At 42.9% G+C, this 21711-nt stretch overlaps 1 protein-coding gene across 1 annotated transcript; it reads left to right on the forward strand.

The window, feature by feature from the left end:
- Window positions 1-1237: 1237 nt before the first annotated feature.
- PGK1 (phosphoglycerate kinase 1) lies at window positions 1238-21451 on the forward strand. Its single transcript, XM_061178605.1, has 11 exons — window positions 1238-1430; window positions 7285-7335; window positions 9931-10086; window positions 10201-10345; window positions 13689-13792; window positions 14435-14554; window positions 17546-17660; window positions 17913-18092; window positions 20036-20213; window positions 20492-20590; window positions 20967-21451. The coding sequence occupies exons 1-11, from the start codon at window positions 1366-1368 to the stop codon at window positions 21005-21007; spliced, it is 1254 nt and encodes a 417-aa protein (XP_061034588.1). The 5' UTR covers window positions 1238-1365; the 3' UTR covers window positions 21008-21451.
- The last annotated feature ends 260 nt before the right edge of the window (window positions 21452-21711 follow it).

Consider the following 21711-nt stretch of genomic DNA (forward strand, 5'->3'; position numbering starts at 1 on the left):
TGTGTCAGATTGTATGCTTGTTTTGCTTTCTTTGCTGACACCCTTGGTTGCTATTTTATCTTATCCAAAAGGAATTGCTTCCCACTACCACAGTAACCCAGGCGGAGTGAAATAAGCGCTAAATATATGCAGAGCTGATCACCGGGAGGCCAGAAGGCCCATCTGGGCCTCAAATGCAGACTCAGTTGGAAGTAACTCCATGAAGAGTTCCCAAATATACACTGACAGGATTAAAAGAAACCAATGCTTATCTCATAACTTTGAACTAGTGTCTCAATACCAATGCACTATGAATTAATATTTCCTACATCTTACCTGGACCTTGAGTGCCATGTGGGAAATTTTTGTTTCTGACTCAAATTACTTCATTCCAGCCAACTCTGTAAGCATGTTGGACCCGAGTGCCTAGTTCTGAGCAATGGTTGTCTGTACTATACTATAGTTAAGTAAGTGTATGGACTCTACATCTTAACTGCCTAGGTTTGAATCCACCATTTACAAGATCTGAAACCCTAAGCAAGTCACTAAACCTCTTTGTACATGAGTTAATTCATCTGTAAAATGAGGATTGCGAGTTTTGTGACCAATGTGAGTTAATATATGAAAAATGCTCTAAGCGTTTGCCATTAGCTTCAAGTCGTAACCAAACAATTACATTGTACTTATTACAAAAAAAGTGAGGGGGGGGAACAGGGGGAACCAGGGCCTTTCCCAACTCCTGAGAGGTCTCAATTCTTAAAGGCCCCTTAGCAGTCTAACGGAGAATTCCATTTTGGGGAGCCAGGAAAACAGAAATTTTCCAAAAGGAGCTGCCATTTGCATCTATCCGGATACGGCTGCGGGCAATTCCATGGGGTGTGTGCGGGGTGGCGCTTTTCCCCAGGCTGTCGTGGGTTTGCGCGGCGCTGCAGCTGCTCTGGGCGCGGCCGCAGGGACCGAGACGGCGGCCTTGGGCCTCAGACTCTCTCCACGTCCGCCCCTCGGCGCCAACCTCTCCCTTTCCCTCCACCTGCGGGCCCGGCGGCACCGCCTCCCGCCTCTGGTCACGAAGCTTCCCAGCGGCTCGCTGCGTGCCGGACGTGACAGACGGCAGCAGCACGTCCCGCCAGCGCCCTCGCAGACTGACAGCGCCTTGGAACAATAGCAGCACGCAGGCGCCTTCGGGCCGCGTCCTATAGCTGCCCGCGTGGCCGGCGAGCAGGGTGCGGCGGCCGGAAAGGGGCGGGGCGAGGTGGGAGGCGGGGCGACCGGGCTCGCTAGGCGCTCGGCATTTTCCACGCGTTCCGAGCGCGAGTCGGCTGCAGTGTCTGCCGCTGTCGCTGCACAGTCTCTTCCCCCGGCCTCTCGCTGCGCTGAATTGCCAAGATGTCGCTCTCTAACAAGCTGACTCTGGACAAGATGGACGTGAAGGGGAAGCGGGTCATCATGAGGTAATCCTCGGGACTCTGCCGCAGCCCCTTCCGCCGGGGCCGACTTGCTTTCCCTCCTGCGCAAAGTGGCCTTTAGTCCTGGTCTCGGCCCCATGGGTCCTAGCCCTGCAGGACTGGGCTGCCCACCATTGTGGCTGAAGCTTTGCCCGGGTTTAACGGTTTCTAACCTCATTTTCCCCAACCCAAAAAGTGAGCCGAAGTTGCCCTTTGCAGGGGTGGATCCACCCAGGAAGGGCTCAGATTGCAGGGATCCATTTTGCTCTCTTCTCTTATTTCTGAAAGGGAGTTCTATCGCCTCCAGTTCCCGGTTGGCGAGGTGGGATGTGATGCTTAGCCTGCAGATCCCTAGACCCCCAGGGAAGGGACCTTGAAAGGTCATTTGGTTAGTTTCCCTTCTCCCACCACCGTAGACCATCCCAGACAAATCAGAAATGGCCCTGCACAAAAGGACATCTTTCCCAGAGAATGTTGATTTCGTTGTTCAGGAGTAGAACCCACTAAAGCGTTGGGGGTGGGAGGGAGAGGTGGGGTGGGCGCACCGAAGGAGGCCCTGCAGGGCTTATGTAACAGGCCGCTGCCGCTCTACGTGTCTTTGGACTACAGGCCATGGGTTTTGCACCAGGATTGTGCCACATACTGGGTAATGCTAGAGCAGGGTGTGGCTGCTCATTCTTGCTGGTTTCTAACCTCACCCCCACAGGTGGCTAGAGAAGCAGGATATTAGAAGTGGCGAAGGCTCCCCATGCGCTTTGGGGTCTTTTACTCCAAACATGTGGATTCCTGGTCACTTACCAACATGGCTTTTCCCTTGTTTGCCAGAATTAACTAGTATAATGTGTGGAGCTTTTACATTTATCCTTTTTGTAACATGCACATTCGTGCATGCCAGGAGCTAAGTGCAGGAATTCAGTTAGGTATGTAACTGATGGACTTGACCTTGACAGGATCCAAGGGTGGTGCTTTTGTGGGGGCCATAAGGGCTTGCACTGATAGCGTTGTGTAGTCTTGTCCTTTTAGGGAAGTGGTTGATTGATGGGCAGGCATGTGCATGATGTGATCCAGCCCCTTTCCCAATTTGGGCTGGTTCAAGAGAGAGCAACTTTTGCATATTAATGGATGCAGAAAGCAGTAGGGGATCTCCCTTTACCTAAGGCTTAAACGAAGGTATGCACTGTGAATTAGTGAACTGTATGGACACCCTAAAAGTTGATGTAGCTCTCCCCTTCCCTCTAATTTCATTATGGCCACTATTAGTTTGCAATTGGCCTTCTCTGCCCTGCTATGGAAATAATTAAAAGAACTCAATGGCTTATGGCCATGAAGAACACCTGGTGTCCGCCTTTTGCTAAATCACCTAGTCCTTTGCAATCTGGACAAAGTAGGAATCATAGCCATCCTAGTATTAGATAAGGGCCCTATCTACCCCTCAGATACTCTTAAGGAAGGGGGATGGACCCTATGAAAAACAGGACAAGTGGACATTGGCATGCAACTAGATCTTAGATTTTAGTGATTTCCTCCCGTCTCCACTGTGCTCAAGGCTGACCTTTCCAGATGCAGGCACCAGCTGAAAGACAAGAGGTGGGGCATCATCTTGGCTACCTTCCTACAATTGCAGTCTTGGGCTTTATCTCCTCTCTTCCCAGGGAAACTGGCTTGAGGAATTATCTGGGCTGGCTGGGAGTGAGACTAGAGGAGGTGCTTATCTTTTCTCCCTCTGGACCTAATACGAAATATGTTTCTGCCCAAGGTCTTAAAGTTTCATTTAACACAGATTAACCCTGAGCCTTGAAATGATTGGCTAGTCCTGTTTTGCTGATGGAAAATGACCTGTCCAAGGTCACTGAACTAGCAAGTTGGTGGTAGAGCCAGGACTAGAATTTGGGTCTCCTTGGCTACCAACCAGATTCTCTAAATTCTTGGACATAGTGAATAGGGACAGGTTAAAATAGAGCTTTGTCCGCTGAAGGTTGCAGTCAATAATTTTCCCTGTAATCTGGATAGAACTTATTTGGCCTGAGAACAGGACGTTGCTTTTTTCTCAGATTATTAATGTAGCTCTAGAACAGAGGCAGCCATGCCTCATCAGCTCAAATTTCTTTTTGTCTCAATTGCCTTTATGTGGTGCTTGCTGGCAGTGTTCCGGAAGTGGGGCCTCCGGAGTAGTGGCTGCTTCACTTGCCTCCTTTCTTTGTCTTGCAAAAGAGAGCTGTGATGTTTGTAGAGTCTTCGGGCCCCTGCTTTGAATTGCCAAGGGAAATTGACTGATTTGTTGAGGGAACTTCAGACAGCCGGAAATCTCTGACTGGCTAATTACCAGGTTCTACCTCAGTTTTTTAGGACTCCATTTGACTTTATAGCCCTTTGAGTAAATTTCCTGTTTAATTTTGCAATGTCATTTCCTTTTTTCCTCTCATAGGTTGCCAGTCTTACTCCTTTGCCGACTTGTGAAGCGCTTCCCTTTTGCTTGCTCTCCCCCACCTCTCTCCCTCCCCCCATTTTTTAAAACCTCACTATTTTTTCCCTAACCTGTTGTAACTTGTTAAGCAACAGCCTTGGTGTAGTGGAAGAAGAAACAGGGAGGAAAAACTGAGAGCAGGGGAGAAAAAAGAAGTCTCTAAGGGAGCCATAATACCCCAATTTTGTAGTCAGAGGCAGTAAAGCGAGGGTGGGAATGGTTCCTCTGAGAGCTTTTAATGGAACTGGGCCTGGACTCCTGCGATTTCAGGTGATAGAGTCTTGATATCTTTATTACAATGAAATTAATATTTTTAAGATTCATTTTGAAATAATTATATACATTCACAGGAGGTTGCAAAGATAGTATAGAGAGGTCCTGTGTTCACCCAGTTTCCCTCATTGGATACATCTTACATAATTATAGTACAATATCAAGAGTAGGAAGGAAGTTGACATTGGAATAAAGTATATAGTTCTTTGCTGTTTTATCACATGTGTAGATTTGTGTAACTCCCACCACAATCAAGATACAAAACTAGTTTTGTTTGAGCACTGCCAAGATCTCCCTCATGCTACTCCTTTAGAGTCGTGGCGTCTCTCACTCCATTCCTAAACCCCTGGTAACTACTAATCTCTCCTCCATTTGTAAAATTTTGTTATTTCAAAAATGTTATATAAGTGGAATCACACAGTATATAACCCTTTGGGATGGCATTTTTTCACCCAGCATAATGCCCTTGAGATTCATCCATGTTGTTGCATGTATCAATAGTTCATTCCTTGTATCGCTGAGTAGTAGTCTATGGTATGGATGGTCCACAGTTTGAAGGACATCTGGGTTGTTTCCAGTTTGGAGTTATTTCAACTAAAGCTTCTGTGAATATTGAACATTTGTTCACAAGTCTTGGTATGGACATATGCTGTCATTTCTTTTGGGTAAACACCTAGGAGTGGAATTGCTGGGTCATATGCTTAGCCTTTTGAGGAATTCCCAGACTGTTTTCCAAAGCAGCCGCATCATTTTACATTCCTACCGGCAGTATATGAGTGCTCAATGGCTCTGCATCCTCACTAGCGTTTGATGTCATTTTTTTATTTCAGCCATTATGATTGGTGTGTAGTGATATCTGACTTTGTGCCTGAGGCTAAGCTCGGGATTGTTTAAGGGAAGTGGAAAAGGAAGGGGTGCAGATTTTACACAGAACCAGTGGAATGTGTAGGTCAGAGCAGCTTCTGTGGTGGAGTCCTTAGACAGGAGAAGCTAAAAGCAGACCTGTTGTTGAGAGTCTAGGAGATGATGAGGGAAGATATTCCACAAGCAATGAGAAGAGAATACAAGTCCAATTCTCATCAGTAAGCTATGCCATGGCAGTGTGGATAGATGAGAGAGATTCTTGAATGTTTCCAAAGAACTTCCTCTCTGTCAGGGCTTGGGGGTAGGGAGCAGCACTGCAAGGGTGGCTTATGCTCAGCCCCTTGCCATTAGCCCCTTTGAATGTGGGCCTTCTGGGAGGCTGCAGGGGGTGGGAGAAAATGACTCTTGGTAATGGGATACTCTGTCCTCTTTGGAATGCGCTTTAAGGCTGGCAGGGGCCTTGTTCAGGATATTTAAAGAAGATGCTTAGAATCAGAATCGAGTAGCCTGAAATTAAGTAGACTGTATTTCTTTCTTTAGAGGCATACTGCCTTTATTTTTTTAAGATTTTAATTAAAATGTTTGAATACAGAAGTAGTCCCTCAACTCACCTTTGGAAAAGCTGTTCTTCAGTGAACTAGAGTACAGACCTAGGGGACATAGGAAGTTGGTGGTCTTCTTAGTAGGTCTAGGATTTTGTAATTGTCTGCCAAGCCTCAGCCTTAGAGAGGAAGGCCTAGTGATGGAGCTTTGTGGTCAAACATGGCAGCAGTCTTTTTGACTAGGTCATACCTTCACTGTAGTCCCTTAGTGCGTGTTGCTAGCTGTTTTTAGTAATGGTTGATCTGCCTTTTAGATCACAGAATCACGTTTTGGAGAAGCCTTAGCATGTATAATAATAGCTACCACTTTTATGGCACTTACTGTGTATCAGCTACTCTCCAAAGCACTTTCCAAATCGGTAACTCATTTAATTCTCACAATAACTGTGAAGTAGATAGTAGTATCATCCCCATTCTAGAGATGAGAAAAAAATCACTTAAAAAGGATCTTGGCAGGCAAAACTTAGACCTTACAAATAGCTATCACACATCGTTGTTTTCAGTCAGATTGAAGTAGCCTGAGGTTCTAAGGAGTTTGCAAGAAGGGGGAAGGAATGATCAGTTCTTAAAAATGGTAAAGCAGCAATCTGTTGGGTAAGAAAGGAGACTGCAGTAAATTGCTATGCACACCCCTCCCCTCCCCCCCCCCCCCCGGCCGTGTGCTGTGCCATGTGGCTTGTGGGATCCCGACCAGGGATTGAACCTGGCCCCCAGCAGTCCTAACCAGTGGATCCTAACCACTGGATCGCCAGGGAATTTCCTGCTTGTGCTATCTGGATCATTTCTTTTCTGATTGCCTGTTTGTCAGGTGGGCAGGGTCACATGTTCCATCCTCTCCTCTAAGGCTTTTATTTTCTTTAATTAAAAAAATTTTTTTTATTGAAGTATAGTTGATTTACAATGTTGTGTTAGTTTCAGGTGTACAGCAAAGTGTCCTCTCAGGCTTTTAGAAAGAGGCTATCTTTTTGTTATTGTCTGTGTTTTGCTTGAAGGATACTGTTTGAACTTGGTCCTGGATACTGGGTTTCTTTCTGGTCCCGAGGTCCCAGCCTTTCTCCCAAAAGAATGATATTCTCTTGACGTGTTTTATTGTTCCAATTAATTTTTTTCTTTTGAGTAATGTTTGCTTCCTTAGAACCCAGAAATACTATCAAAGGAATCAAAATCCAGACGTGTTCCCTATAACCCGTCATTCCTCCGGCTGCCACTCTTATTAGATACTATCATGCTGGGCCCACATAGAAATCTTTTTAGATGGAACTGGCTTTAGCTTCCCTGGTCTTCAGGGCTAGTTCCTGTGATTTAAGTTGTTTTTTATTTTTTAAAATTTCTCTTTTAAAAAGTATGAGATACGTACCTAAAAGGGCACAAATCATAAGCTTCAAAGAGCAATCACTAAAGGAGCACATTCGTCACCCAGGTCAAGAAAGAGAACATTACCAGAACCCCTGAAGCTCCCTCTGGTGTCCTATCCCAGTCACTACTCCCACCCTCCTCCCCATGGCTAATCACCATCTTCTGATACTGCTGATTATTTTTAAGGTGACTTTTGAACTTCCAACTTATTTAACTGGTTCACTAAAAGTCCCTCTCCTAATCTTTGGGGAAATGAAAAATTGATCATGGCTCTGAACCCAACACTTTGTTTCTTTTTCAGAGTGGACTTCAATGTTCCTATGAAGAACAACCAGATAACAAACAACCAGAGGTAATGTTCCTGCTAATCCTTGAGCTAGGTTTACGATGTACCTGGGTCTGAGTATATGGGATGAAATGGTTTTACTTCCTTATTGTAGAACTATGGCAACTTAAGCCATGTGATCTTGGCTTTCAACAACCCACCATCTGGTTTGCCTTCTTATGAGAATTTAGAAATTGAAAAAAATCATTTTAAGAAAGCGATTTTTTTTCTCCCCCCATTTTTTTTAAATTTGAAGAATTTGGGGTTATGCATTTTTAAAGAATATAAAGGTTTAAGGTTACTTGGCTTCCCTTGCAAAATGAAGAACTGTGCATGTAGTTTTACAAGCCCCTATTCTAGCTGGCCCCGATAAAATCAGTTTTCGAGAATTTTGATTTAAGGGAAAAGACTTCAGAAGTAATATTTTCAGTCAGTTTAGGCTGCTCCAAATGTCTTGGCTCCTAGATTCAGAAGCAGAAATTTTAAGTGATAGTATTGCTCTTGCTTTTGACTAGATTGTAAAAGAAGGTTTTTATTTTAAATTTTAAATGAAAGGTTTGAGCTGGAAAGGTACGTTCCAATGGTATAGACCAGCAGTGTCTAATAAAAATATAATATGAGCCACATGTAATTTAAGATTTTCTAGTGGCCCCATTAAAAAAGTAAAAAAAAAAACAGGTGAACGTAATAATACATTTTATTTAATCCAGTAAGCCCCAAATAATCATTTTAGTATGTAATCAATTAAAAATTAATCAAAGGAACATTTAACTTTTTTGGTATTATTTGAGATCCAGCACATACCAATCTGGACTAGCCACATTTCTAGTATTCAGGAGACACCTGTGGCTAATGGCTACCATATAGTACAGTGCAGGTATAGACCCAGAACACTTTCAGATATTGGCCCCAGAATAGAGCCTGGCATTTTGCCAAGCACATCCCTGCTGCACCATAGTGGAAGGTCTTTGTACAAGGCACCTCTGACCCTTCTTGACTTTCATTATTTTCTGTAGCACACATAAAAGATTGCAAATATGCTTATCAAGGTATTTTATAAGTAAAAAACAGAGAAACAGGTCTGAGTCGATCTTTTCATTTTCAGAACTCCATGGAGTTGATTAACAAAATGAAGCATTAGAAATAATAGAACTTGGCCAATAAGGGATAGCCCTGAAGATTAATTTGGTTTCATTGGGCAAACGTTGTACCTGATGAAGGTTTCTTCTTTATTTGGTATAAATGAGTTTCTATATCTGCCAAGTAGCATAAGATATTTTAGAAACATAACTTGGCTTTTTATTATTCCATTCTCTGCTGAAATATCACCTTATCAGAGAGACTTTCCCTGGCCACCCTCTCTGAAATCCCCTTCACCACTATTCTCCAGTCATTCTTGTCCCCCTACCTTGATTTATTTTCTCCATAGTTCTTACCACTTCTATGAGAGCAGAGACTATTTTATTTACTATTGTATTCTCAGAATCTGATATAGTAGCTGCCACAAAAGAAGCATCCAATAAATATTTGTTGAATAAATAAATGATTTTCTTTGTTATCAATTTTAATTTCTTAAAGACTGCCAAGAATGGAAAGTTAGTATTGGGTTTGTAACAAAAATTTGAAGTGTTTAATAAATGTTAGGTTAAACTATAATTTAGTAAATGCGATGCATTATGTAAACCACATTCTATATAATGTATTTATTTTTATCTACGTAAAAAAGTGACTTAGGATCTGTAACGGGTGCAGAAAAGTTACATGTTTTTCAGTTTTCCCCAAATTTCTTGTAATGGTTTCAAGATTTGGGAATTTTATATTTCTTCCACAGTCAAACACTTAGGATGTTTCAGGGGTCCCTAAGACCACCCACATATTTGGTGATTCACTGGAAGGACTCACAGGACTCAGCATATAGTTCTCACTGCTAAAGTTTATTACAGTGAAAGGATGCATGACAGGATCAGCAAAGGGAAAAGACACAGGCAGAATTTGGAGAAATCCATGCATGGGCTTCCATGCTTTCTTCCTCTCATGATGGGACACACCAAGCGTGCTCCTTTCTCCAGCCGTGAAAAATGCAATAATTGTGTGCAATGTTTCTGTCCAGAGAAGCCCTTTAGAGACTCAGCTCCCAAGATTTTTACTGGCAGCTGATCACATAGGCACCCTCTGCCCAGCAACTACCAAAATTCCTCTTAGAGGGAAGCAAGTGTTGAGTGTAAATCACCTTTTTTGTACAGACAGTCTAGGAACTGTGAGCAGCCCTTGTCAGAGAACTGAGGGACCACTTCAAAAGCCAAGTTCCCAGATACCAGCTAAGGGCCAACCTTGCAAGCAGGTCCTTCTGAAGATAGCAGCTTCAGTCCTGCTATATTAACTCTCTTCTGCACAAGGGGCAAAACATGATGAGATTGTATAATCCTAGGGGGAGGGTTGACATCCTAATTAACTTCTTCCTCTGCACATGGACCTGAGGACCATCGCTGAGTTGTTGACAGTAGATTTGAAGGAATTTGGAGAAGAAAGGGGGCTTTATGTTTTATGAGGCCATGAATAGAATAGTTCCCACTAATTCTTAGGAGTAACCTTACTCTACCTGTTGTCTCTTTTTGGTTGCAGGATCAAGGCTGCCGTTCCAAGCATCAAATTCTGCTTGGACAATGGAGCCAAGTCAGTTGTTCTTATGAGCCACCTGGGCCGGCCTGATGGTGTCCCCATGCCTGACAAGTACTCCTTGCAGCCAGTTGCTGTAGAACTCAAATCTGTGCTGGGCAAGTACGTTTCAGGCTCTGGTGCTGGTGGACTCTGTGACAGATGTTGTCAAGCATGTTGTTATTGGTTCTTAACTTTCCGACTGCTCAAGTGTTTTCCATGTTGTGCTCTCCCCAGGGATGTTTTGTTCTTGAAGGACTGCGTGGGCCCAGAAGTGGAGAAAGCTTGTGCTGACCCAGCTGCTGGGTCTGTCATCCTGCTGGAGAACCTTCGCTTTCATGTGGAGGAAGAAGGGAAGGGAAAAGATGCTTCTGGGAACAAGGTAGGACCTGTGATTTTGACATTAGTGGAGGTGAGGAGGGCTGAGTGTATAAGAGACTGTGATTGAAGAGTAGAGGAAGCTCATGTTTATTTTGACAGCTTTTTATTGAAGTACAGCATACGATTAAAAATGCACAAATGCACAGCTTGATGAACTATCACAAAGTAAGCACACCTGTGTAACCACCACCTAGGTCAGAGAATAGGATATTGTCAGCATCCCAGAAGCCCTCCTCATCATGCTCAAGTAGTTTTGAAATACCTTGGAAAAATACGTGAACACCATTTGGGTGTACGAGGATTTGGTGAACATGCTGCTTCTAATTGTCCCTTTGTTACACACCTGGCCTGTGATACGTGAAGATTGTTTTTTCTAATAGTATGTGATAATATCCTATCAAAGGGGGAGGCTGTGATTGCCAAGTGCTGAGAGCAGACATTCACAGGTGGTTGTTGGCTGGGGCCATGGGGGTGAGTATCCATGATAACACCAGGTGTTCCTCCAGCAGAGCCAGTTTTAGATTTTTTGTTTGTCAAGGCTGGAACTGTTTTTCTAAGCAACAGGCCCTGGTGTGTTATGGAAGGACAATCTGTATTTTTATTTAGAAGGGGAATTAACTTAAAGCTTGAGCTTGGTACTTTTAACACACTAAATTAAATTTGATATCATTGGGATTTTCTTAGAAAAGAATCATGTGAGCAGAAAAAGTACTTTCCTAAGTCAAGTGGAAAGGGACTATTTGGGACATTTGATTGTAGTTGGGTAAATGATGGTCATGATGATACTGCCTTGGGTTTAAGACATTTTTCTTAAGAAGTGTAAAGCATCTTTGAATTTCTTCTTAAGGAAGTACAGATATCATCATATTTTCAAAAAAAACCTAGGTCTCAGAAAGGCAGTCATTTGATTAAAGTTAGAGGTAGTGGTACTGTTGCTGGGCCTTACATAGAGCTCAGTCCATTAGATCAGCAAACTTTCTGTAAAGGGCCAGACAATAAATATTTTAGGCTTTGCGGACCATACGGTCAGCCACAACCTTATATGGTCTCTGTTGGAACTATTCAGCTCTGCCATTGTTGTGCAAAAGCAACCATAGGGAAAAAAACAAAAACTTTTTAAAAAGGCAACCATAGATAACCCACAAAATAGATTACTGTGACCGACAACCAGAATTCAAATATTAAATGATAAAGCTGGCTCTTTGAGGATGATTTGGAATTTGCCTATTGGTAGAAGGGAAGCTGAAAGCACCCTTTAAGTACTTTCCACTCTTAAGGTCTTTAGTATCTTGTGGAACAAGATGCTCTGAGGCTAGCGTCTCAACCTCCTGTTGTACTTCTGACATTTCTTAAGGTCATCGCAGTGCCTGCTTTCAAGCAGTTTCTTTTCTTAGCACTGCAGGCTCTGGTCTTGCCTTATCTTGCCTTTGGCATGGTCTTGCTACAGTAGTATGAGTCAAATGCTGACCTAAAATTTGGTGCCCTTTTAGACTGAAACTCAACCTGCTAGATGCTCGGGCTTAGAAATGGCAGGAGGCAACTGGCAAATTGAGGCAAAACCTTTTATTCAGGAAGTGATGAACCAACTATGCTAGTCTATGTCTTTTTTAGTTAGTTTACATTTAGTGTCCAATGGCTTTCCATGCTTGAAATTTCAGGAGCCAGCCATAAGTTCAAAGTGGATAAAAACAAAGCGAGGGCATGAAATTTTTCCTTTATCCAGTGTGCCTGCATTGGTTTTTTAGGAGCATTCTCTTCCTTCTAATTATTGGCAGATCAAAAATGAGAAATGGGTTCTTCTTACTATTAATTTCTATAGTACCTTTTCCATGAAGAGCTTTCAATTTGTCTCATTTTTCCTCAAACAATTCTTCTTAAATAGAGGGGTTATCTTCCCTTTTTAATAGATGGGAAGATTTCAGGGGCAGAGAACAACTTGACAAAGGTTACACAGTAAATTAGCGTCAGACCTGGTCCTAGAACCAAGGTCTCCTGCCATTTGGGCAGTGTTTTCATTACTACACACATTGTCTTGCAGTCACCAGTGGCAGATGATATTCCACTGTAAAGAGATTATGGGGGCTCTACAGTCTTCAGTTTTAGCATTAGTGCCCCTGCATTCTTTGGTTCATTAGAGGAAAGCACCTGTTATCTGTGGCAGCCTCCTTCTTCTCAGTACATGGGAGAATGGGAGTGGACAGTGACTGAAAGAAACATCTGTTTTGTGCTCTTCTCTGCCATGTCCCTCTTATCTGGCTTCCTGTGCATCTTTGCTTTGTTTCCTACTGGAGACTCTGTTCATCTTGCCGCCCTGCTTTCTTTCCCCTATGGGAGCGTGGGGGGCGGGTATTATCCCTGGATAGTTAGCCGACATTCAAAGCCCTATGTTTTACTTCTACTTTTTGTTCCTCTTTCTTTTTTGTAGAAGTGTATTGTTTTATCAGATGCCTAACTTCCAGGGAAGGCTATATGAATTATCTCCTTTTGCTATTATATAAAATGTTTCTGAGGTCCTTTTCTGTTGTCATGTTTCCATCTGCCTTCTCTGTTCCAGCCTGCCCTTGTTGCTTTGATGAGGAATATGTATGAGGGCCTTTTTCCCTTTGCAGAAAGGTCTTGGTAGCCAGCAGCTTGACTCAAGTATAATCCTAAATTTTACAAGGAGAATATGTTAAAATGAGGAAATGAGTCAAGATAAGGAGAGAGAAGGATAATTTGAGTCTTGTCCTAGGAGCTGGAGAGAGGCCAGTGGGATGTGATTAGGGGTTAAGCTGTGGTTCAGAAATCTTAGGCTTGCAATTTGAGGGAAGGTGGAGGAGAGCAGAAACATGCAGAAATGACCAAAAGACCTGGAATATTAGGAAGAAAGAACAGATCCTGTTGCTAGTTTTAAAAACTGGGCTTCCCTGGTGGCGCAGTGGTTGAGAATCTGCATGCCAATGCAGGGGACACGGGTTCGAGCCCTGGTCTGGGAGGATCCCACATGCTGCAGAGCAACTGGGCCCATGAGCCACAACTACTGAGCCTGCGTGTCTGGAGCCTGTGCTCCGCGACAGTGAGAGGCCCGCGCACCGCGATGAAGAGTGGCCCCCGCTCGCCGCAACTAGAGAAAGCCCTCGCACAGAAACGAAGACCCAACACAGCCAAAATAAATAAATAAATAAATAAATAAATAAAACAAAAACAACAACAAAAAAAACAAAAACCTGCTATCCTACCAACTCAGGGTCTTTAGAGATGTTGAAGAGGACTCTTGGTATGAAATGCTTTTACAGTTGTCTTTGGAGCCATCAACATTTCCTGTGTTGTTGTTTTTCCTTTTTTTTGTTTGTTTTTCTCTGCAGGTTAAAGCTGAGCCAGCCAAAATAGAAGCCTTTCGAGCTTCGCTTTCCAAGCTAGGGGATGTCTATGTCAATGATGCTTTTGGCACTGCTCACCGAGCCCACAGGTACTAAAAGTTTTTTGCTCATTGTCAAACTGGGAGCATTATTTCTCTGTTTACTTGAGCAGCCCAAGCTCTGGCTTGCTTTTGGATATTTCTGTATTATATTGTGATCTTTTTGGCTTCTATCTCTAATTGGAGCTACAAATTACACTGAGGTTCTTGTTGAGTATCTCCGATCTAAAGAGGAAATAAAAGCAAATGTTGAGAATTGTGGAGCTTTTTGTCGAGCTTCAGGAAGATGTTCCTCTGTCTCACTTTGGGATATTTCATGGAGAGCTCTCCCTTTGTGAATGCTGTGGGAGTGGAATCTTAGGCTGTCAGTAGGAAGCAAACTGAGGAATCCTTTCCTGTTGTCATCACCTGGCTGATTATTTATTGTGGTTAAACCCTTGGCCTGAAGACTGTTAATTGGGTATCTTAAATTCTACCTTAGGTCATTGCTTTTCACTTGTTCCCCTTGACCCTGCATTATTAGTCAAAAATCTTATCTTGTACCTAAGTGTTTTGTTGCAGTTTGGGCATGAAAACCGTGGTGGTCTGGCATCTCAAAAGTGAAAATATTTTCAGTGATAAGGAGATGGCCTCTAGAATTGGGAGAATTGCTAGGGATTGACCTAACATTTGAATGTCTCTGTTCATTTCTAGCTCCATGGTGGGAGTAAATCTGCCAGAGAAGGCTGGAGGTTTTTTGATGAAGAAGGAGCTGAACTACTTTGCCAAGGCCTTGGAGAGCCCAGAGCGACCCTTCCTGGCCATCCTGGGCGGGTATGGAGAACTCTTCAAGATCATGCTTTAAGTAGTGTTTTTGCCTGGTAGTAGGCCATAACTTGGGTGGTTTATTGTCAGATAGCACAATCAAACTGGGTGACTGAGGAGAATTTAATAAAGGGACTGTCTACAAAGGTGTGGGTAGGGTTTAGGGAAACCCAGAAGGGACAGTACAGTAATCTGGGGCAACAGTCATCACCATCCTTAGGCCTGAAGGGAAAAAGGAAAGGGATGGTTACCAAAATCCAGAGAGGGTGGTTGCGTGGAGAGGTCCCTCTGATAGAAACCGTAGCCTTTGGTCAAGGGATGTAGGGATAGTCATCTAGCAGGGAAGGAGCCAGGGAAATAGATACTCTGATCTTTTAATGTCCTGCTGATGTACCCCCTCCTACCCACAATGGGCTGCAACCTAGCTGGATGTCAGAGGGCAAGGGAACTCCTTGATGCAGTCCACTCAGGTCAGCCTCCTGGGACAGAGAACAGGGCTGGAAAGGATAGAAAGTGGCTCTGGAGGGAAGAATCGGAAAGATCCACCATTGCTCATCTAATGATTTTTGAAGCACTTCAGCCTCTCAGATATGAAAACCTCCTCACATGTGTTTAATATATCATTTGGAACTCATTTCTCCAGCTCACATACCTTTTTATATTTTCTCCTATGGGGAAAGGTACCCTGTGAATAGTGATATTCTACTGGCTTAGTTAAAAATACGAATTTCAGAAGTGCAACTCAAGAGGCTAGGAGGGTACATTTTAGGTGATAAAGTAGGGACAGAGACCTGGGACTGCTTGGATAAGATCTTGTCACTTGGCATGGCTATCTAGATGGCAGCCTCTTTATGGCTAGATGCTCCTGACCCTTTTACGAGCGGGGCTTCTTTTTTCCATGGGAGTGAACACACTCAGCATTTCCCTATGAATGCTGACTCTGGAGTTGGGTGTCAATTTCAGATAGCATAGTTGCTCTCCAGGTTCATGAGCCCAGTTTCAGGGTCCTAAAAATAGTTAAGGTGGGTATAGGTTGTTATCTGTGTCCTGGAATCATTGCCCCTCTTGTGCACTGGTTTATAAAGGTCAGACTCTGATCTTTGCTTCTCTGGAGATTAGGAGTTGGGCTTTGTTCTCCAACCTTCCGTAGATCTGGAATATGGAAGTGAGTGCCACCTAGGGGTTTTGATTAGGTTTTGGACTCTGCCTAAAATAGCTATTTTGAGGAAGTTGATGTGGAGGGGTTTTTTTTGCCATCTTTCTTGCAATGTAGTCTCCTTAGAACATTAACAATTTAGGGGAAGATTTTACATTTTATTTAAAAACGTTGTGTTGGGAATTCCCTGGTGGTCCAGTGGTTAGGACTCAGTGCTTTCACTGCCGAGGGCCCTGGTTCAATCCCCGGTCGGGGAACTAAGAACCCACAAGCCGCACCGCGCAAAAAAAAAAACCCATTATTATGGAAACGCTCAAACATTACAGAAGTTGAAAGAATAGTATAATAAACCCCCAGGTACCTCTCACCCTGCTCTAATAATTACTGGCATTTTTGCCAATCCTGTTTCATCTGTCCTCTAATCCTTTTTTTTGTCAGGAGTATTTGAAAGCAAGCCTTAGGCATCATATAATTTCATTTCTCATACTTCTGTATGCATCTCATAACTGATGAGATTTCTTTTAAATAACCACCGTGTGTTATACCTAACAAAATTTAACAATTTTATTACTATCATCTAATACCCAGTCTGTATTCAGAAATTCTCCATCATTTCAGAAATGCCTTTTTACAGTCAGTTTGTTTGAATAAGGATCCAGATGAAGTCCATGCATTGCATTTGGTTGTTAGGTATATTTTATTCTATAATAGTTCCCTCTTCATTATTATTTTCATTCCATTGATTTGTTGAAGAAGCAGGGCATTTGATCTGTAGAACATCCCACATTCTTTAGAAGACATTGAGTCTCGTTTCTCCCTCTTTCTCTGTCTCTCTCTCTCTTTCTGTGTGTGTCTGTTTCTGTATAAAACAGTTAATCCATTCTTACCCTTGGTGGTGACCAATCTTTACAAGTGAGATATCTATAGTCTCTTTCCATCCATTCTCCCACATCGCTATTGTTTTGAACCTCCATTTCACAAATCCTAGCATAGGGCCTCTCACAGAGTAGGTATCATCTTGTTTATTGAATGAAGAGGTAGATAGGCCCAAGGTGATTGGTTCAGTTAAGTGGGATTTAGATATATAAGAATATTTGTGGAAGGCAAGCTGTTACTTATGTGAAGATTTTAAAGGTTGTGCTTCAAGTGAATGTTTTTCTTTTGTTTAGATATTTTTTTTTCTCTCGGAGGTGAAAGGTACATCTGTGTTTATTATCTTATTTCTCTCTACTAGAATATAAGCTCCAAAGGGGTAGGGATCTTCTCTTTTGCCCAGTGATGTTTCTCAGAGACCTAGAACCTTGGCACAGAGTAAGTGCTCAATCAGTGTGTTGAATCAAGTGGTCCAGTAGAATAACGAATGCCATAAAGCAAATGTTCTAGCAACTGAGCATGGACCTAAGAGTGTGAATATCTATTTTTGCTCAGTATATATTCATTTGGTATATAATTTGGTTCCTGCTCTAGGATTAGGACAGTTTTCAGGGAGCTCAGGGATCCCACAATTAGCAATCTTTCTCAGGTACAATTAGCAATCTTGACCCTTTGATTTTTGGGGGGAGAGAAGGGGCAAAATAGATCTATCTGGAACTTGTGATTTCTTTAGATGATTGTAAGTCTTCTAAGCCCTTCTTCGCCAAGAGCTACACCTTAAAAGGATTTTTTAGTAATGGATTGGCTTTTTGGGTTGGAGACACGTAGGGCAAAGTTAGTCAATACTTTGGTCACTCTGTGGGACATTTCTCTGTTCCTGTCTCTTAATATCAAAACTCAGGCTTTATGTAATATCAGTTCCTTAGTCCATTGTTTGTTCTTTGGGTGATGATTCTTGCTTTCCCTTCCAGAGCTAAAGTTGCAGACAAGATCCAGCTGATCAGTAATATGCTAGACAAAGTCAATGAAATGATTATTGGTGGTGGAATGGCCTTTACCTTCCTTAAGGTGCTCAACAACATGGAGGTAGGAAACCAATGCCAAGTGGATGTGAAATAGCTCTCCATGAGAAATAGCTGGTTATGTAAATTTAAAAAGGAAATTAGCTTCTGACGTGAGCCCTAAAAACTCCCATTTTTATTTATTTTGCAAGTTGTTTTTCTTTCGTCTTTGAATTATTCCTTTGTATTGTGTTGTATTTTGTTCCTGTCTGCTTTGTGAGGTAATCACATTCTTAGTATAGCGGCTGATCTTCATCATCTTGACTTTCCTGTGTAGATTGGCACTTCTCTGTTTGACGAAGAGGGATCCAAGATCGTCAAAGACCTGATATCCAAAGCTGAGAAGAATGGCGTGAAGATTACCTTGCCTGTTGACTTTGTCACTGCTGATAAGTTTGATGAGAATGCCAAGACTGGCCAAGCCACTGTGGCCTCTGGCATACCTGCTGGCTGGATGGTGAGTCACTTGGGTGGTTGGTAGTATGAGTGAACAAATACATTTTGGTATCATTCATTCAACCAACCAATGGGAATTTTAAAAGAAGGGCTCCAAATGTTGAGTGAGACCCTCCTTCGGGGAGAATCCATGGGGAAAAGCAGTGGTATCAGATTGCTGCTAAGACTTTTCATTAGTAATGTAGGGGCAAAACTGTTTTTTCTTTCTTCATCTATTTAATGTTTATTAAGTACTTGACTGTGTGCTGGGGATGATGCTATGTACTTTCATGGTTTGGGCTGTTCTGGATTATGTTGCTACCTAGAAACCTGTATAAGAAATTTTTCTCATATGAAAACATTAAGATAGTACAAGTATAATTATTGCAAGCAGGGAAAAATTTATGTGTATATTAAAGACTTATTTAGCTGATTGTAATGTTCTCCATATTTTATCATTCTAATAGCTGTACAAAATTGTTAACGGTGACATACTAGTTTGCTTATCACTTTCCTTTTTTTTTTAAATTATTTAAGCTTTCATATTTCTAATTTTTTTCTTTTAAGATTTCTTTATTTTTTAAATTTATTTTTGGCTGCGTCGGGTCTTAGTTGCAGCATGTGGCATCTTTTGTTGCGGCGCGTGGGCTTCTCTCTAGTTGTGGTGCTTGGGCTCCAGGGCGCGTGGGCTCTGTAGTTGTGGCATGTGGGTTCTGTAGTTGTGGCACGTGGGTTCCAGAGCGTGTGGTCTCTGTAGTTTGCGGTATGTGGGCTGTAGTTGAGGTGTGCGAGCTCAGTAGTTGTGGCACATGGGCTTAGTTGCCCCGTGGCATGTGGGATCTTAGCTTCCTGACCAGGGATTGAACCCGCATCCCCTGCATTGTAAGGCGGATTCTTTACCACTGGACCACCAGGGAAGTCCCATCACTTTCCTTTTGATAGGCATGTGGGTTTTATTTAGTTCAGTGTTTCTCAAAGTGTGGTCTCAAGAACAGCAGCATCGGACTTGCCTGCTGGCACGGTGGTTAAGAATCCGCCTGCCAGTGCAGGGGACATGGGTTCGATCCCTGGTCCGGGAAGATCCCACATGCTGTGGAGCAACTAACCCTGTCACCACAACTACTGAGCCTGCATTCTAGAGCCTGGGAGTCACAACTACTGAGCCCGCCAGCCTAGAGCCCGTGCTCCACAACAAGAGAAGCCACTGCAATGAGAAAAGCCTGCGCACCGCAACGAAAAGTAGCCCCCGCTGGTGGCAACTAGAGAAAGCCCGCGCGCAGCAACGAAGAACCAAACCAGCCAAAAATAAATTAAAAAAAGAACAGCAGCGTCAGCATCATTTTGAAACTCATTAAAAAATGCAGATTCCTGTCCCCTGCCCCCGACCTGCTGAAGCAGAAACTCTGGGGGTAAGGCCCAGAAATTTGTGCTCGAACAAGCCATCCTGGTGATTCTGATGCACAACCACGTTTGAGAACCACTGATCTAGTTTAGTGTTTTTCAACCTCGGCAGTATTGACATCTCGGGTAGTTTTAGTTGTGGAGGGCTGTTGTTGCATTATAGGATGTTTAAGGCATCTTTGGCCACTAGATGCCAGAAGCAACCCCCTACCATCTCCAAATCATGACAATCAAAAATGTCTTGAGACATTGCCATATGTTCCCTAGGGAGGGACGGAATTGACCCTAGTTGAAAACCACTTATCTGGTTACACACAGTCATAAAATAGTGTGGCTAAGAATGTTTTTATCAAATAACTTTTGAGGTTTTCCCTTAGACTTGATCTTCCATAAAGGATATGAACAGGTTTATAATTTTAAAGAATGAGGGGTATCTTTTGGTTCTAGAAGACACTGGTGTTCAGCCTTGAGTTCTGGTCTTGGTGGAGGTATGGTATTTGCTCCTCTAAGTAGCTTTTATTGGTAGCTCATCCTTTCATCCTCTCTTTTAACTCTGCCCCTTAGGGCTTGGACTGTGGTCCTGAGAGCAGCAAGAAGTATGCTGAGGCTGTTGCTCGGGCTAAGCAGATTGTGTGGAATGGACCTGTGGGTGTATTTGAATGGGAAGCTTTTGCCCGAGGAACCAAAGCCCTCATGGATGAGGTGGTGAAAGCCACTTCCAGGGGCTGCATCACCATCATAGGTAAGGGGTCCTGTACAAAGCTATCGCCAATGTGAGCTGGCAGAATTCTGATCAGAGGAAAGTAGAGGGGAAATGGTTAACTTTTCCTAGGTTTCTTGGTGCCAGGTGAATCTTGAGAGCTAAATGGGTATGTAATTCATGGAGGAACCTCTAAATGAGATGGACTTGGGGGGTTATCGGCTACCTTTTGAGCTCGAGAGCACATTGCCTTATAATTTTGGTGCCAATCTTTTTTCTTTTCTCTCCTTTCCCCTTTTTACTTGGCTTTCATTCAACAGGTGGTGGAGACACTGCTACTTGCTGTGCCAAATGGAACACAGAGGATAAAGTCAGCCATGTGAGCACCGGAGGTGGTGCCAGTTTAGAGCTCCTGGAAGGTGAGGTTCTTTAATGTTTTTTTGACTTATTTGGGGGAAGGATGGGGTTTATGCAGTGAGAGGTGAGTGGAATGGAGTGGAGACGGTAGATAGTGTTGTCATTAGCAGTCATTAGCTGGGCAGTACAAATGGAGGAGTTTCAAATAAAGCTCCTGGCTTCCATTTGAGGTGGGAAGGGCCAAATGGGAAGACTTATTCTCAAAGAGGTTATGCTCTAGTAGACCTGGGACCCAAAATGTAAAAGTTACCTAACTCCTGGCCATATACCCTAGAGAAGAGCTGATATGTTATTGGGAGGATAGAAGGGGACAGATCTGGCTTAGTGGATCCTATAGTAATGCTGACTGTGTGTGTGTGTGTGTTCTCTCAAAAACAGGTAAAGTCCTTCCTGGGGTGGAGGCTCTCAGCAGTGTTTAGTACTTTCCTGCCTTTTGGTTCCTGTGCATAGCCCCTAAGTCAACTTAGTGCTTTCTGCATCTCCACTTGGCATTAGCTAATATCTTCCCCTATGTCAAGATTCGGCTAGTGGCCAAGAGATGTAGCGCCAGGAACCCTTAAACAGTTGTACGGCATCTCAGCTCACCTTTACTGCACCCTGGCTTTGCCTACATTCTTCAAGATCCCATTTAAATTTCTTAGAGACTAAACCGTTGTGCATTCTAGAGTGCATATATTTGTATTATGCCTGTTAAAAGAAAGTGAGCTGTGTTAGCTTAGTTCTCTTTATGAAGTAGCTTATTCTGATTAGCTTTGTCATTGTTTCACCACTCAGCTTGGAAACAAAATGAAATTCTAGTTGTTGGTAAGGAGGGAGATGAAGTTGGTGATCTATTAAATAATAAAAATATCCATTGAAACTGGGATTTTTTTCCTGTCATATTTTGTTAGGGTGAGAACAGAATCTTGAGGAAGGGATCAGATATCTACGTCCATGTTTCTAAGTAAGATGCTTAAACTGTTAACTTCTTGATTTTCTAAAAAAGATCTCTATTAATTTCATACATGGGAAGATTTAGCTCTCTTATAGCCTCTGTTCCATATGTACGTCCCCTTCTTCATTCTCCCAGTATAGTTTTGTCATAATTTTAGATTTGATCAATAGAGTCTACATTGTGATTATA

The sequence above is a fragment of the Eubalaena glacialis genome, chromosome X (genome assembly GCF_028564815.1).
Source record: "Eubalaena glacialis isolate mEubGla1 chromosome X, mEubGla1.1.hap2.+ XY, whole genome shotgun sequence".
NCBI lineage: Eukaryota > Metazoa > Chordata > Mammalia > Artiodactyla > Balaenidae > Eubalaena > Eubalaena glacialis.

Coding starts and splice junctions, on each gene's coding strand:
- PGK1 (XM_061178605.1), top strand. CDS start 1,366: ATGTCGCTCTCTAACAAGCTGACTCTGGACAAGATGGACGTGAAGGGG. Junction 10,087..10,200: donor CTCAAATCTGTGCTGGGCAA/GTACGTTTCAGG, acceptor TGCTCTCCCCAG/GGATGTTTTGTTCTTGAAGG. Junction 17,661..17,912: donor AGGTGCTCAACAACATGGAG/GTAGGAAACCAA, acceptor TTTCCTGTGTAG/ATTGGCACTTCTCTGTTTGA.